This window comes from Sinocyclocheilus anshuiensis, unplaced genomic scaffold, assembly GCF_001515605.1.
Source record: "Sinocyclocheilus anshuiensis isolate Anshui unplaced genomic scaffold, SAMN03320099.WGS_v1.1 scaffold420, whole genome shotgun sequence".
Lineage (NCBI taxonomy): Eukaryota > Metazoa > Chordata > Actinopteri > Cypriniformes > Cyprinidae > Sinocyclocheilus > Sinocyclocheilus anshuiensis.
In genome coordinates, this window is record NW_015557082.1 from 110189 (window position 1) to 127658 (window position 17470).

Here is a 17470-nt window from a genome sequence, read left to right on the forward strand (position 1 = left end):
CGAGTTCACACTGCATGATTTTCAAACTCGTCGGATCGCCGTTGTTTTCACACTGTGTGACTATCTGGGGTAGCATTCAGTTGTTGCTGTGTTCACATTGCACGATAGAACGACGACAGGAGGTTACACACTGCATGACTTCACAATAGAAAGAATCGCCGACAGCTCTGTCTGGTGCAGGGTTGCCAGGTTTTCACTATAAAACCCGCCCAATTACTACTCAAAACTAGCCTGAAAGTAGCCCAATTGCTTTCGAGGGGGTCCCCCAGTAAAAATCGCGTTTGGGGGGTAAAATATACACATGTAAATACAAAAAAATGCACAGACCATGTATGGGACTATTATAAATAAATAATAAAAATATTATATTATAAATAAAAAATATAAATATATAAAGACAATATGCTGACATTTTTATTTTTTAAATAAAGTCTTTGTCATTCTGTTCACTGCAAACACACCTTAGGTTTATTATACCATGAAAGTTGTTTATTTGTTTCTTGCACTTTATATCCTCTATATAGACTGCTAGAAAAATCAACATACTCGATCAGCAAGGTCTTAAAGGGATAGTTCACCCAAAAATGAAAATTCTGTCATTATTCACTCTCATGTCGTTCCAAACCTGTAAGACCTTCGTTTATCTTCGGTACACAAACTAAGATATTTTTGATGAAATCCGAGAGCTTTCTGACTCTGCATAGACAGCAACACAACTGACACGTTCAAGGACCAGAAAGGTAGTAGTTTTTTTCTTTGTGCACAAAGTATTCTCGTAGCTTCATAAAATTACAGTTGAACCACTGATGTCACATGGACTATTTTAACAATTTCCTTTCTAACCTTCTGGGCCTTAAAGGGTTACTCCACCCCAAAATGAAAATTTTGTCATTAAAACCTCCCGGTTTTCATCCAAAATATCTTAAATTGTGTTCTGAACACAAACGAAGCTTTTACGGGTTTGGAACGACATGGGGGTAAGTGATTAATGACAATATTAATTTTGGGGTGGAGTAACCCTTTAAACATGTCAGTTGCGTTGCTGTCTATGGGAGGGTCAGAAAGCTCTCAGATTTCAACAAAAATATCTTAAAGGGGTCATATGATGCGATTTCAATATTTCCTTTCTCTTTGGAGTGTTACAAGCTTTAGCAACGTCATATGACCCCTTTAATTTGTGTTACGAAGATGAAAGAAGGACTTACGGGTTTGGAACGTTAGTAATTAATGACAGAATTTAAATTTTTGGGTAAACTATCCCTTTAAACCATCTTTTATATGTGTGGTCTTTACCAAACCCAAGAGAGCAGCCAGGACATCTGTGTCCACTCTGAACTGCCCATCTGAGTTCACAGTATGAACATCATCTTTGTTTCTTTCAGCTTCAGTCTTCTCTCCCTCACCTAATTTCATCTTTAATTTGGTCTGGGGATTTAAGAAAGATCTTGTTTCTAGATGTGAGCTTGAACAGCTTGCCCAGGGTGATTGTCAGCAGGCCACGGAATGCATTTCCCCAACTGAGCTTTCGGCCAGATGAGCTAATCAATGTACGGGGCGGCTCATTACGAAAATGACACTCTGAGAGATTTGAATCCGTAGCTTTTTCTTTTGAGGCCTCAAAGCAATCGTAACCCACAGGGAGATGAAACTGAGTAGACCAAACCAATTACAAATTTAAATTGACCTGAGGTTCAAGATTTGTATTTGCCATTTGAAATAAGCCAAGCAAAAGTTCTTGCAGGAGTTTGGAATCTGCACACTTTTCACTTTTTATTTTATTGCTCATTATTATTTCAGTTTAAATTACATTTATTTTATGTTTATTTTATTTTAATATGGTTGAATTTAGTTAAATAGAGGTTCATCCATCAATGCTCAGTCATTCATATCTTGTAGTATAATGGTGTTTCTTTAACTTCTGGCACTTTCATATTTCAAGGGGGTTAATTTTTATTAACTTTTTATACATTTTTTTAAAACTGAGTGGGTACAAAACAGATGTCAGTGTTTTTATTATGTGAAGATCACATTTAAATGCCCTTGGAAGCTGTTCTACTGTTTTACCATTGCCCCAGACTTTCAATTAAAAATAAATCACAATAAAATAATAATTACATGTGTAAAATAGTACACTTAAAATCTATTGTGTGAAAATTACTTACATCATTTTTTTCTCTAAATAAAAAAAAAAGCATGATGCCGTTAAATTTTCTTTAAATTTCATGGGCAAAAATGTACATCGTCCAGTGTTCTAGTTGTCAGTAGCGATTCCTGTTAAAATGACTGTACTGAATTTGTCAGCGAAAGAAATGGTAAATGTGAACCCAGCTTTATTTTTTTAATTAGGGGGAAAATGGTTTAATTCTGTGTATTTGTGTATGCATGATAAAGTAGCCAACCATTTTAGTCTTTGAAACATCATTTCCATCACCGTCATTTCCACTATACAATGCTATAAGCACGTAATTTGCTGGAAATGACACTGTGGCGTGGAATGTTCATGACGTTAGGAAAATGACAAAATTATTCTGTAACGTGTGTTACACATTCACAGTGGACGAACAGAGAATAGTACACTGAATCACAACGCACTTCTCATAGACCTCAAGCGAGAGTGGCCGTTTTCAAACACCTCTTTAAAGGTCTGCATGTGGTTGTGCCCCGCATCATGCTAAAATTATAAGCAATTAGAGGATCTTTTCTCACTTGGGTCACAAAGAGCTTGTACAAGTGTGACAAGTGGTCTCTATAGCGATGAGCATAAAACCAGCCTGTGCACTCAAGTACTTTCACCCATTCATCAAATGAATGGGAGAAGAGCGGAGGGAGGAGACGGGTGAAATTTGGCGTGATGTAATTTTTCAGTTGCAGTCAAAGACCCCAACATGCCCTGTTATTAATGTGCTCTGCCTAAAACCCATAAAATACCGCTTCCAGATTGTTTGGAGAGCACCTGGAGCCCTGTAGGTTCAGCAAATAGGCTATGGCACTGGAAGTTATTGTAGTGTGGAGGAGAAAGTGAAGCAAGGGGATTAGAGGAATATCCTCAAGCTTGAGGATGGAGCGGAGCAGAGCAGATCCTTTGGGAACCAGACATTTCAGATACTTTCTGCATAAATACAGGTCTTTCTTCTTTTGTTCATTTTAAATCATATTGATATTCCTCATATTTGTATATTCTTGTATAGGTATTATTGTAATATTTTGATATACTGTCCGAGGAGGCAAATAAAAATATTCAAAATATTAGATGAGAAAAAAAATCGTAGTACAAAAATAAAACATTAAAAGGTGTAAAAATGACTCGTTTTTCTAAAGAAACACTGTCCAACTTGCGGCACCAGCAGTAAGGTCTCTCTCGCCTCCCCTGAGCCCATTGAGTTTTAACAGACCCCCTAAAGTGTGCCGTAAGTTTAGTGGGGGGAAATAGAGAATGAATGAGTGAAAGTCATGTTAAGGCAATGCCTCCATTGCGATATTATTGGATGTTATGATTGGCTATGATTGGTTCATGCGATAAATCTTGCCTCCCGTATTCACGAATCAGTCTGAATGAGCAATATAATGCTGTTAATGGAAAGACTAATAAAAAAGTAAACAACTCACACTTTTATAACCACTTTGTCAAGTCAAAATAAGACGTGAAATGGCATTAAAACATAATCCGTGGGAGTTTTTAGTGAGTAATCAGCTTGAAATTTAAAATAAAAAATAATTGGTGAAATTTAAAATAAATCTCTGTGTCTGTGACCAATATTTACCCAAGCGTTGATGACTGATGATCCGAAAAATTCAAAAATAGTTAAAAATTAACTATTAAAAAGAATACTGGTAAATAAATAATGCTGCGAAGGTAATTATATGAAGGTAAATAATGGTCATTTCTTAAAATTTATTTTGTTTTCATTGAAATGTCTTTTACTGTTGTACCATTGTCCCAGACTTTCAATCTTAAACTATAAAAATCCATCATAAAAAATATTATTACTTGGGTAAAACTAAGCTAATCAATCAATCACTCAATCAATCAATCAGTCAAATTTTTAATTTAAAAATGAATTCTTATCCTATTAAAACCAAAGCAACATCTTTTTTTGCATCATTTTAACTATATAGATGACTTTACAGAGCTCAATACTTATTTGATCTATTGTGTGCAAATATAAACACATGAAGTACTTGATTCTCATTTAGCAAACGGTTTAATCAAAAAGTTTCAATTCAATTTGTTGATCAATTTCAACAAATATTTCTGTCACTTTATCATATTTTGTGATATTCTGTTTTGGTAGAATATAGAAATTAATTTCAGTGTAAAGATGCAAAATGTAACAAAATATTTTCAAATGCAAGTGCAATTAATCAGTCAGTGAAGTTAAGATCAACTGTATTCAACCATGTTAGAACATATCTAGTGATCTTAACAATTGTTAATCAGTTCAGATTGTCTGCATGTGAGATGAAGCCGCTCTGCATCTTAAAGCATACCATATAACTGCAGTTCCTTGATGAGAACGGTTCTCTTGACATCATCGAAGACCTTGCGGATGTTGTCGGTGTCGGTGGCACAGGTGAAGTGTCTGTAAATGCACTTCCGTACTCGATTTTCACGGTTTAAAGCTTGTTCGAGGTACAGGGCACTGATGTAGTCCATCGCGTCATTCTCGTCTCGCTTTTTGCCTGGCATCATAATAGGGTGGAGTTGGAAAACGTTTGGATAAAAAAAAAGACAAACAAAAAAGGAAATAGAAAATGTAACCAAAACAAAGTATAGAAAAGGAGGGGAAAAAAGAACAAAAGATTTTAAATTTCACCTCAGAAAACAGAAAACCAGTTCATCAATGCTAAAATTAAAGGCACTTTCCATGTATAGGGTACACTTTGGTTTTTTAAAAGCATTAGAGGCAAAAATACAATTTTTAAGACCTATTAGATATGTTACTTATAAACTATTTTTATATAACATCATTTTTATATAACATATAACAGCACTTTCTATAGCAGGCCTACAGCATGCAAAGTAAATGATCTCATTACATTTTCTCAATTTTTATACAAATTGTAGTGTTAACTGAATCCATAAAACTCAAACTTCAACCCTGTTACCCTGTTTATTGTGAAAAGATAATTTTTTTTTTTTTTTTTTTAGATTTGAGGGAAATCTAAAATTAAATTTATGTTTATCAGTACATAAATCCTAATCCAAAAGGTTTTATATTTTTTTCCCCCTCAATTTGATGTTCATTTTCATTTTTATCGGTAAGAAATAAGAAAAGTTAAAAGTAAATTGTATTTATATTCTATTTAGAAAGAATTTAATGGTAACAGGTTTGTCAAATTTTGTTGACCGTTGCAACAATTGCAAATCACATAAATAGAATGAAAAATCTAACAGAAAATAAACAAAATTAATAAATAATTAAATTGTTTACCTTCGGAGGTTTACAATCGATATTTTTTTTTTAAGATAAACCACCCCTTTTCATCAACCATTTGTTGAGAAGGATAGAAAACAACTTGTATTTGTATTTTTGTACTTTATTCATGGAAAGTGTCTACGTGTAGTTGATTCTTGGTGATATTTATAAACATAAAGGCCTTAAGTTAAATTTCCAGTTTTAAACATATTGCAAAAAAAAAAAAATGTATTCTTTCCTGACTGATTCATAGTGAGCACACTAGTATTAGAAATTATGTAGTGTCTAATTTTAATTACAGCAGATGGATTGGGTCAATTTAAATGCTTAAATTACAATTTAACAGCTAACCCAAGTTTTGTATAAATTAATACTAAATTAACCATATATATATATATATATATATATGCATTGTGTATTAACTAATAACAGTTATGTGGTAAAGATACTATTATTATACACAACAAACAGACCATCAAAACTACCAGAAGAACTATACTTTTATATATATCAAATGTATACACATCATAATGTGTATATATAAACAAATTCATACATTTGACATGAAAGTAACAGTATTATCTCCATTTTGAGCAAATATATGAGTATTTCTTGCTCTAAAATAAAATAGTTTGTAAAGAAAAATGGTTCCCACTTTATATTAAGTGGCCTTAACTACTATGTACTTGCATCCAAAAATAAGTACAATGTACTTATTGTGTTCATATTGTATTGCAAAACACTTCTGCTGCTATTGAGGCTGGATACAGGTGAGGTTAGGGACAGGTTTGGTGATATGGGTAGGTTTAAGTGTGGGTTAAGGTGTAAGGGATGGTCAATAGTGTAATTACAGATGTAATTACATGTAGGTATTTATTACAATATAAGTACAATGCAAAAGCATGTATGTACACAATAAGTACATTGTACCAAATGATTAATTTAAACGTAAGCACATAGTAGTTAAGGCCACTTAATATAAAGTGGGACCAAAAAATATTTCAGATTATATATAAAATTGCAATATATAAATATAAACTTGCAATTCCAAGAAAAAAATCTATTCTGACTTTATTTCTCGCAATTCTGAGTTTACATCTCACCAATCTTTTTATTTTTTTTATTTCCACCATGGAATAAAAAAAAAAATTAATTGTGATTTTATCTCACAATTCGTACTTTTTTTGGTAACACTTTATTTTAAGGTGTCCTTGTTACACGTTACACTTGCTATAATAACAATAAATTATGCATAATTACGCACAAGTAACCCTAAGCCAAACCCTAATCCTAACCCTAACCATATAGTAAGTAAGTACATGTAGTTAATTAATATTACTCGGTACTTAAATGTATAATTACACTGTAACAAGGTTGTGTATTAACTAATAACAGTTATGTGGTAAAGATACTATTATTATACACAACAAACAGACCATCAAAACTACCAGAAGAACTATACTTTTATATATATCAAATGTATACACATCATAATGTGTATATATAAACAAATTCATACATTTGACATGAAAGTAACAGTATTATCTCCATTTTGAGCAAATATATGAGTATTTCTTGCTCTAAAATAAAATAGTTTGTAAAGAAAAATGGTTCCCACTTTATATTAAGTGGCCTTAACTACTATGTACTTGCATCCAAAAATAAGTACAATGTACTTATTGTGTTCATATTGTATTGCAAAACACTTCTGCTGCTATTGAGGCTGGATACAGGTGAGGTTAGGGACAGGTTTGGTGATATGGGTAGGTTTAAGTGTGGGTTAAGGTGTAAGGGATGGTCAATAGTGTAATTACAGATGTAATTACATGTAGGTATTTATTACAATATAAGTACAATGCAAAAGCATGTATGTACACAATAAGTACATTGTACCAAATGATTAATTTAAACGTAAGCACATAGTAGTTAAGGCCACTTAATATAAAGTGGGACCAAAAAATATTTCAGATTACAAACAGTGACATTTTACTTGAAAGAGTTTTCATTTAAGACCCCAACTTCTTTGTAACAATTTGGCTTCTGTTTGTGTAATAAAAAAATAATGAATCCATGTTACAGAAAGAAAATTATGGAAGCCTGTTTCTGTCAAGGAATAAAAAGGTAATTGCAACTTTTTATCTCACAATTCTGACTTTATTTCTCATTATTGTGATATAAAAATATTACTCAGTACTTAAATGTATAATTACACTGTAACAAGGACGCCTTCAAATAAAGTGTAACCGTTTAGCAGTTGCGACTTCTCACAATTTTCGAGTTTATATTGTACATTTTCAGACTTTTCTTCTCAGAATTGTACGTTTATTTCTCACGATACAGTCGGAATTGTGAGATAGCAGGTTATATTTTCTATGCTTATTTATTATTCATTATCTTTTATTTATTTATTCTGTGGTAGAAACAGGCTTCCATATTACTTTTTAGTCCTATTTGAAAAGAAACTCTATATTTGTAATAATTTATGTAATGTAAATATTTGTACTGTTCTCCAGTACAGATCAGCCAAACGTTGCTTTCTATTTCTCAGTTCATTCTTGCCAGCAGCTATAGTGTAAAATTCCTGCCACCCCCTCGAAACTAAAACACGCTGAAAATCTGCCTGTTGTGTGGCGTTCCTGTGACAGCCACAGCTTCCTCATTCCTTCAGAGTGATGTCTCTTTAAGTAGGTGACTTGCAATGATCTAGTTTGAAGAAAGTGTGTCATATCGTAAGAATCTGATGTTTTAATCCACCAAAATGACAAAAAAGTAGGAATATAGGAATAGATGGAGCAAAAGACAAAGAAAAGGAAGGCTGCATAGAGGTGGCACAAGGAAAAACAAATCAAGCCATCAATTGTGTGTCCCTCCAAGCTCAGTTTATTAGGTTGGCAGAAGCACTACGTATCCGTCAGAGCACTCCGTATTCCTGCAGAGACTTGATAAGGACAGTGTCTTTCACGTCATTGAAAACCTTCCGGATGTTATTGGTGTCCGTGGCGCAGGTGAAGTGAGGGTAGATGTTTTTGCACTCCTTTGTCTCAGCACTCACGGCCCTCTGTTTATACATATTGCGAATGAAGTCCATGGCATCTTGCGCGTCCCGCCGTTTGCCTGAAGGTGGCACCAAACCACAGAGGAGGGGAGGAGTTAGTGCAAGCTTGGAAGGTAAGAGGGATTGAACTGTGAGGAGCACATGCAAATTATAGAGGCGGGACCAATAAAGTAAGCCGAGAGAAAGAATCTAAGCAAACATTTTTAAAATCACTATTAAGAATTAATATTTAACCCTTTTAGAGCTCAAAGTTCGTAGCCGTTTCATTGGGTTGATGTTGTATTCAAGGGATAGATCACTCAGAAATGACTGTCATCTTCTATTGGCCCTGTCTGACTGACTTTCTTTTGTAAAACACAAATGGAGATATTTAGCAGAATGTTCACGCAACTCTTTTCCAAACAAGGCTGGGTTGATTTAATCAAAAAATAGCTTGATTATTTCTGCATTTATTTGTTCGGTAAAAATGATTGCAGGTTAAAATAGCAGCCATTATTCGGGTCTTCAGTGTCACATGATCCTTCAGAAATGATTCTAATATACTGATTATGCCGAGTAAGAAACGTTTCTTATTATCATCGATGCTGAACACAGTTGTGCTGCTTGATATTTTTGTGGAAAGTGTGATACATTTTCATCAGGATCCTTTGATGAACGCAACGTTTAAAATAACAGCATTTTGTGAAATCGAAATCTTTTGTAACATTATAAATGTAAACAATTTAATGCATCCTACCTGAATAGAAGTATTGCGTTCTTCATTTTATTTATTTATTTTATTTATTTTTTAATCATACCTCTGATACTTTTGAATGGTAACACTGAAAATTTAGCTTTGCCATCACCAGAATATAATTAAATAATTTATACAATATAATTAAATATTAATAGAATAAATTTGCTGGTTGAGCCGCGTTCGAAGCTGTTGTAAATTACTCTACAAACATACACCTTTGTTTACTTCTGTGTGTTGCTCGGCAACCCCTTTGTTGGAACCACAACTGTTTCTGAGGAACTACATTGTTTGGTGGAAGAATACTGTTTTTATTTATATCATTACACTTTATTTGCTCTGTTTTATTTTGTGAAACCTTACTACATATATGGAATAACCATTTTATAAAAGCAATAAGCCCCGTGAAGCTGTGCTTTACAGTGAATTTATAACAGCTAAGAGGGTTTTAGGCACTCTGCTTCGCATCGTTCCTAACAACGCCCCTTAGCTGTTATAAATTCACTGTAAACCACGGCTTCTTGGGGCTTATTGCTTTAATAATATATCACAATAGAATTTGTCTTTTTAGGCGTACTGTCTCTTTAAATTTAACCATAACAGGCTGTCTATCTTTAAATCTCAAAGATGGAGCTACTCCTATCAGAGAGTAAATGCACGGTAAACGCCTGTAAATGCATGGAATTGGCTATTTTTTGGTTGCCGTTGGTAACAGGGGTAGAGGGCGAGAGATCTAAAGCGATCAAACTGGGGCCATTTCCACGAATACTGCCTCCATATCAGCACTAAGAAACTAATATCTGTCCTCCACCATCTGCTGTGAAGCAAAACCTGTTCCAACTGCATTGTCAATTCCGTTTCCTAGCCAGCCTGATATTCTCATCCCATAATATTGTTTTTCAAGGGGCAGGTTGGGGTTGATTTACTGAATTGTTGGTGCACAAATACTTATTTCCATACCGTCAAACCCTGCGAAGTAAGTTTTTAGGTCTGACGTCTTGATCTTTTCCTCCAGGATGTCCATCTTGTTTAAGAAGAGGATGATGGAGGCACTGGCGAACCACGGCGAGTGGATGGTGGTGTAGAAGAGTGACAAGCTCTCTTTCATGCGGTTCTGGAGCCGGAGAGAGCAAGCATTCACAGCAGAAGGTAATTAAATGAGAGACAAGAGATTACGCAATTTATCAGTGCGGCATGGGAAGAGAACAGGAAGGAGCATTTCAGGGAAGGTGCAAACAAACGTGAAACAATAGAATGTGAATCTGTCTAGAAATGTCTGGGTCGTGTTTCACCTCAATGTCAAAAAAAAAAGAAAGAAACAAAAAGAAAAGAAAAAAGCTTTTGCATTAATAAAATTAAGCCTATTTTAGGGCCATTGAGATGTTTTGCATTGTGACATTATTTTCATGACAATTAAAATCTGTCAGTAGCCTATTTTAATATGAAAAAAATAGTGTTTGGTATTTGTTGTAGTGAATTTAATTCATGCTTATTTAATATTATTTAAATAATGATAATCTAATTTATTAAATTAGTACACTAATGTAATACAAAAATAAATGTAACTTTAACTATTATACTGAATTTTATTTTATGCTTTTGTCGTAAAAAAAGCATGTATAGATGATTTTCATTGCTGAACATACTTATTTATTATATACTATTATATTATTTATTAATCTCTTAAATGTGGTTTTATTATTATATTTTATTTAAATTTTTAATTGTAAGTGAAGTTTTCATTTCTGTTATCTTATCTTTAATTTGTCATTTTTGTGTGCTTTTATCATTTTTATTAGTTTTTGTTTATATATATATATATATTAGTGCTGTCAATCGATTAAAAAAAACTAATTAATTGTGATTAATCCCATCTAATATTAAAGTTTTTTAATATACTTTTATATTGCAATAATGTCACATTCCATCTTCAAATTAATGTAGAAACAACATAAAGACAGTATATTTTTAATATTTGTTTAGTGGCATCTTTTTTATAACTGAAGGTGAGTATCACTGATACCAATACCAATATGTCTCTATAAAATTGTTATTTTTTCCCCTAATATTTAACCATTGACTATAGCCCTTCAACATTATAGTAAAAATATTTAAGATTTAAAAAATAACTTGTGAACTTAAAACAATCTTCACATAAACCCATTATAATATACGTCATATTTACCTGTGCCTTTCAGCAAGTAGTAAAATATACAGAAATTGAATGAAGTTATTAAACACTAAATTCTAAATTAAATATAGATTAACCCTTAAAGCTACAAACGTTATTGATTTCCTCTTTTTTTCTTTTGTTCCTTGATTAACAGACATCACAGCAGCCGGGTTATTAGTTTATTTAGCTGCTATAAATATATAATAATATAAATAAATAAATATTTTTATCATTTGTATATTATTTATTTTTAGTAAATAAGTTATACTTTATATTAGTACTTTATTTTATTTTTCATTTTAATTAACATTTTAGTTAGTAATTAGTTTTTGTTAGCTAATGAATGACAGTCACAACAAGTTATTGATTTTAAAAATAGGCTTTATATCTTTGTGCAAATTAGAAGCGTGCACATTTCTTTTTGTCTTTGAGTTGCAGTGAAATATGCCTCAGTACTGATCCAAGTCCAGACCCAAATATACAATCGACTAGGACAAGAGAGATTCAGACAGACTGGGGCGAAGGAGACGCTCACCTCCTTGTTATTCTCCTCCAGCACCTGGTCGTACTCGCTGAGTGAGGCTAAAAATATTAGCGATGTCACATTCTCAAAGCAATGGATCCATTTCCGCCTCTCTGACTTCTGGCCACCCACATCCACAATCCTTCAGAAAAAAAAAAATTGGTAAAACCGAGATTAAATTCTGTTGTTTATTCTTGAAACTTCCTGTTTAAACCAAAAACATTAAACACTAACCGTCAACCCTTATCATTTGTTCCTACTTCCTTGCTGTCATATATCAAACATGTCTACCTCAAAATCAGGCCCGGCTTGGCTAATCGGGAGCACCGGGAAAATTCCCTATTCACTATTGTAAGTTAAGGCTGTTAAATAGAGAGGAAAATACATGTTAAAAAATGTTACTTCTAGCGCATTCTTAAACTTGGACCTCATATTATTGAAGTAGAAATCCAAGCACCAGAAGCAGCCCACACTCAGCCCACAAGTTTTCTTTAATTGAAAAATATGCATTTTCATTCATTCATAGGCTATATGGTTGCAATAATAGCCATTTTAGTTAAAAAAATTTAAGTGCATAGACGTTTCATAGACATACAGTTGTTATGCTTTCAAATTTCTTGCCATTTGTATGCAGAGCCGATCCTCCCTATACGCAAAATAAGCTGCGTAGGGCCCCCTTGCTCTCAAAGGTGATTTAATTTTAGTTTCGTTTTTGAATTTGGCCAGCGGTCATGAAGACATGAATGGTCATTTCTTTTAATGCGGTGCGCTGTCGCCCCTTTCTACGTAAAGATCAGTTAAATCATGTAATGTGAATGTCGTACAGTCTTGCTCCAGACTAAATAAACGAGTTGAAAGCTTACTGAGCCGCGGAATAGACACTGTTTCTCAAGCGCTTTCCGAGAGCGTGATTCGAGATGGAGTAAAACACGGACAAATGCTTTTCATTCATTCGTTCATAACCACTCATACCCCACTTCAATAAGAGTCTCATCTCCCATTCCCTTTAAGAGCCTGTTGTGCCATGGCGTATTTGCTATTTACACGGCGGAATTTGCAAGCGCAAGGACAGAACGTGTCTCCAGAGATGAAACGGAGCTGCTCCTGCATGAGCAAATAGGTAGCCTAATTCTGATACATGCAATGACTATCCATTATGACATGTAGGCATTTTTACATTTATGTAGCCTACACAATAATAATCTTTTACATTGCAGTCCTTTAATTTGTAATATTTGGCATGTTTGTGTGCTGCTGTGCATCCCTGCGTGTGTAATAAGCAAAGTGTATGCGCGCTGTGGACCCGCCTATACTAACGCGCTCTTTAAATAACAAAAAAACTACTGCGCCATTGACTTTAGACCATGTTTTTTGTTGGTCTATTTGCAGTCTATTTCAGTTGCCTCAAAATAGCAACGCGCCAGCAATGCGCCTGAACACACCTCTTTTTCAGACCAGCACGCCCATGAGTGCACAAATGCATTTCCTATTTAAACAATGTGGCGCAGGACGTGAAAATGACAACTGCGTCGGGCTGAAACTAGCAAAAAACTCCGCATTGCGCCGGGTGTATGATAGGGCCCACTGTTTCTCAAGCACTTTCCGCTTTCCCCATCCCCCCCGACAGTTTTGTGTAGGGCCCCCAGAAATCTAGCGTAGCGTTAGTTCTGGCGTTAGTCAAGTTCGCATCAGCTGACTCTCAGCTGATCCCCATCAACCTATGGGAATACAACACCTATCTAAGCATTCATATATAACCAAACTGTATGCTAATTGTTAATCATCTTTGACGATAGTGTTCCTGACAGAAGTCTAGGATCGGCTCTGTTTGTATGTATGTAATTTCACTGTATTTTCGCCTCCTAAATTACTACACTACTTGTGCAGTCACGATTTTATAATGAATATTTTGTTGGAGATATGCGAGCAAAAAATAATAGATTAAAAAATGTATAATAGACAGCGCAAAGGCGGCGCTAAAAAGGCCAGTAAAATAATAATAATTAAAAAAACAAAGCTGTAGAAAAATATAATGAATTACAAGTCTGTAGAGAACAGTGCGCTATTGCAGACTTACAGTATATACTGAAGTTTTAATTACATTATTGTAATAGCTATAGTCAGTCGTGAACTAAAGTGGGCCGCTCTAAGGCATGAAACTCCAGGGCTGAAAATGACTCCCACTCCGGCCCTGCTCAAAATATACAGGGTTGCATCAGGTATTCGACTCACATCATCTTTCTTTATAAAAATGTTTTCAAGTTTTCTGAATAAAATATGAGTGCAAAAAAAAAAATGAAATTTTGCAGAAAATGTACTCACCCTTAGGCCATCTAAGATTTAGATGAGTTTGTTTCTTCATCTGAACAGATTTGGAGAAGCCACACCACTCCAGAACATCAATTAATGTCTTGTGAAGTGAAAAGCTCTGGGTTTTGGCACTTCTGGCCAAAATATGAGTCCACAATCCATTATAACACTTCCTCTAGTGAAAAAGACCATCCTCCTGTTGTCATCTCACATCAAAATCCATATTTGTTTTTTGATATATTTGTTACTCACATGTTTGTTTTGAACTGTTTTCACTTGTAAACTGTTCTTGATATGTGCATATTTCTCTCCTGATTCAGATGAGGTGACTTTTTCACTGGAGGAAGTGTTATTATTGATTATGGCCAGAAGTGATGGTTTAAACGCCTTACAGATGGATTTGTTTCTTCACAAGATGTTAATTGATGTTCTGGAATGGTGTGGATTACTTGTGGATTATTGTGATGTTTTTATCAGCTGTTTGGATTCTGACGGCACCCATTCACTGCAGAGGATCCATTGGTGAGCAAGTGATGTAATACTACATTTCTCCAAATCTGTTCTGATGAAGAAACAAACTCATCTACATCTTGGATGGCCTGAGAGTGAGCAAATTTTAGCAAAAAAAAAAAAAAAGACAAAGTGTAAAAATGAAATTTTTTAATTCGATAAATTATGTCCATTACGGTACCTGAGGGTGATTTTCTCCACACTGAAGGAGTAGTCATTGATGCCTGTGGTGGGGAATCGGACTCGGAGCACATCCTGGGCTGTGGGGATGAAGTCTGGGGCCGCAATACGGTCCAAATTTGCCATATAGCTAAAAAAAAATATCCAACATACTTCAGTGTAACATTTCAGAACTGTGTGAGTGTGATAAAGTGCCATGATGTTTGCCTTTTGCTTTATTGCTGTTTGTGCTTTAGACAGCAGTTTAATTAAACGTCCTGGTTTGTTTGTGTATCTTATCATGGCCAGGTTTGTAGAACTGAAAACACGATCAGGGAAGCAGGAGGAGAGAATGTGAAGGACATGCAGAACTGTGTAAAGGAGTGATTAGGTAACGATTAACAAGAACACGCTGATGTACTTTACAGGAAATGTGCTTAACAATAAGCAGTACTGCCTTAATTCAAGGCTTCAAGTGAGCATTAACCGCATTAAAACAAAAACACACATTATTCATCTTATAACAATTGAAAAGAGAAAATGTGTTAATAATATATGACTAAAATAAAAGACATCACATCAGTTGTCAAAGAAGAGAACAGAAAGAAAACTCATTAATATTTAATGCAACCGAATGGTTTACTGCAGTACTGACTTGTTTGGACTTGTATGCTTGTCTAAAGATACCGCTGTATTGCCCTCCAATGGTGCTATGTGGATCTGCACAAACCATTTTGGGGTTTTGATCATAAACATTATATACATAAACATTTGACCAAAAAATAACTGCTAAAATTCTTGCTAGCATGAATATATTAGTATTAATATTATATGTTAGTACTGATTTAATAACAGTCATTTTAATATGTTAGAAATATATTTGTTAACATTATTACTGTAGTTATATAACTTATTCTAATACTAATCATATAAAATTGTATAAATATCATAATATGATATTACAAATAAATTAGCTAACAAAATTATATAATAGATAACATCTATAAATAATATAAATACTTAATTATATTCTAATTATAAAACATAAATAGAAATACTACATTTCATTACATATATATATATATATATACAATTTAATTTATTCATTCATGTAATATAAGAAATTATTATTAATAATATAGTATATTAATAATAATTAATACAGATCATTTTAGATTTAATTAATTAATATCATAATATAACATTACAAATAAATTAATTTATATATTAGATTATATCATCATTAATTTATCATTCTAATTCTAATTCTAAGAACATACATGCTTCAAATACTACATTCAACAGAAATGTAATATATAATAAATATTAAAATTCAAACTTCTTGTAGTATTCTGCTGTCTCTCAAATTAATATATCATGGCCACATATATTTATTTATTTATTATGTTTTCATGTAATAAACATGCTAATATACAGTATAATATACAGTAACTGGTCATTATTGTAAAATCAACCCCTTTAGAATGATATAAGGCTTCGTGTCAGGGTTCTGATCACCCCGTCCAAGTTTATTTTTTGATACATATACTCACTATTCTGTGGAGTCCAGAAGCTGGTACTCTCTACGACGACTGTAACAGGCCTTGATACCCTCGTCAGCCCAAAGTCGGCGGATAGCGTCTACATACATTCTGTCCAAGTGTGCCATCTGACGGATCTCCACTTCCTGAAACTGTTTCCCATATATCTATGGATATCAATAGCAACAAATGAGGTTTATTTATATCAATATTTTGTGGATGCTTTCTATATTTCTGCTCTATTTGAAAGGACGACTGTGACTGCTTTTCATAAAGGTTGATGATTTGTCTGTTTAAAGGGGTCATATGATGCTGCTAAAAAGAACATTATTTGGTGTATTTGGTGTAATGAAATGTGTTTATGCGGTTTAAGGTTCAAAAAAAACATTATTTTCCACATACTGTACATTATTGTTTCTCCTCTATGCCCCACCTTTCTGAAACGCGTCGATTTTTACAAAGCTCATCAGTCTGAAAAGCGAGGTGTGCTCTGATTGGCCAGCTATCCAATGCGTTGTGATTGGCCGAATACCTCAAGCGTGTGACGGAAATGTTACGCCCCTTACCATACTGTGATGCCCTGTCCGGCCGGAGCGTAACATAAAACCATGTTTGCATTTGTGATCGGAGAAATGACAAACAACAAGTGCTACTCTACACTGCCCAAAAAACTCACGTTTGAATCGTCAGTGGCTAATTCTTTAAATATAAAAAACGTACTTACAGTCTTTGAGTCAGAGCAGCCGGCATTGTAGGCTACTCTCCCAGGATCAGGAAACAGTCCTCCATAAAATGTGCTGCACACATTTCACATGTTAAACTGTTCTGGAGCAGTGTTGTAAATACAACTTAACCACTTATTTCTAGTCGTGTCCTCTTTTGGAAGGCCAAACAAAGTAGTTTCACTTTCACAATGAAAAAGCGTCACACATACATATGACTTGAGTGAGCGGCGGCCGGTGGGCTTGAGAACGGCGCGTCTGGCGGATTTGATGAAGGAGCGTCCGGCGGGCTTGCGGCAACCACATGTGACGACCCCGGGCTGGACT

The 17470-nt window shown here is 34.2% G+C and overlaps 1 protein-coding gene across 3 annotated transcripts in view; it reads right to left on the reverse strand.

Moving 5' to 3' along the window:
* Positions 1-4345: 4345 nt before the first annotated feature.
* LOC107676979 (guanine nucleotide-binding protein subunit alpha-11-like) overlaps positions 4346-17470 on the reverse strand; it is a 19662-nt gene continuing 6537 nt past the window's right edge. The window contains exons 4-8 of one of the 3 annotated variants that reach the window (XM_016471752.1): positions 16434-16588; positions 14903-15031; positions 11914-12043; positions 10166-10319; positions 4346-4680 (exon numbers count right to left, since the gene is read on the reverse strand). In XM_016471752.1, the coding sequence (XP_016327238.1) occupies positions 4478-4680; positions 10166-10319; positions 11914-12043; positions 14903-15031; positions 16434-16588 (771 nt within the window). In that variant the 3' untranslated portion in view covers positions 4346-4477. Of the gene's footprint in view, positions 4681-7815; positions 8532-10165; positions 10320-11913; positions 12044-14902; positions 15032-16433; positions 16589-17470 lie in introns of those variants that run through there. The other 2 variants (XM_016471753.1, XM_016471751.1) reach the window with 2 other exon arrangements.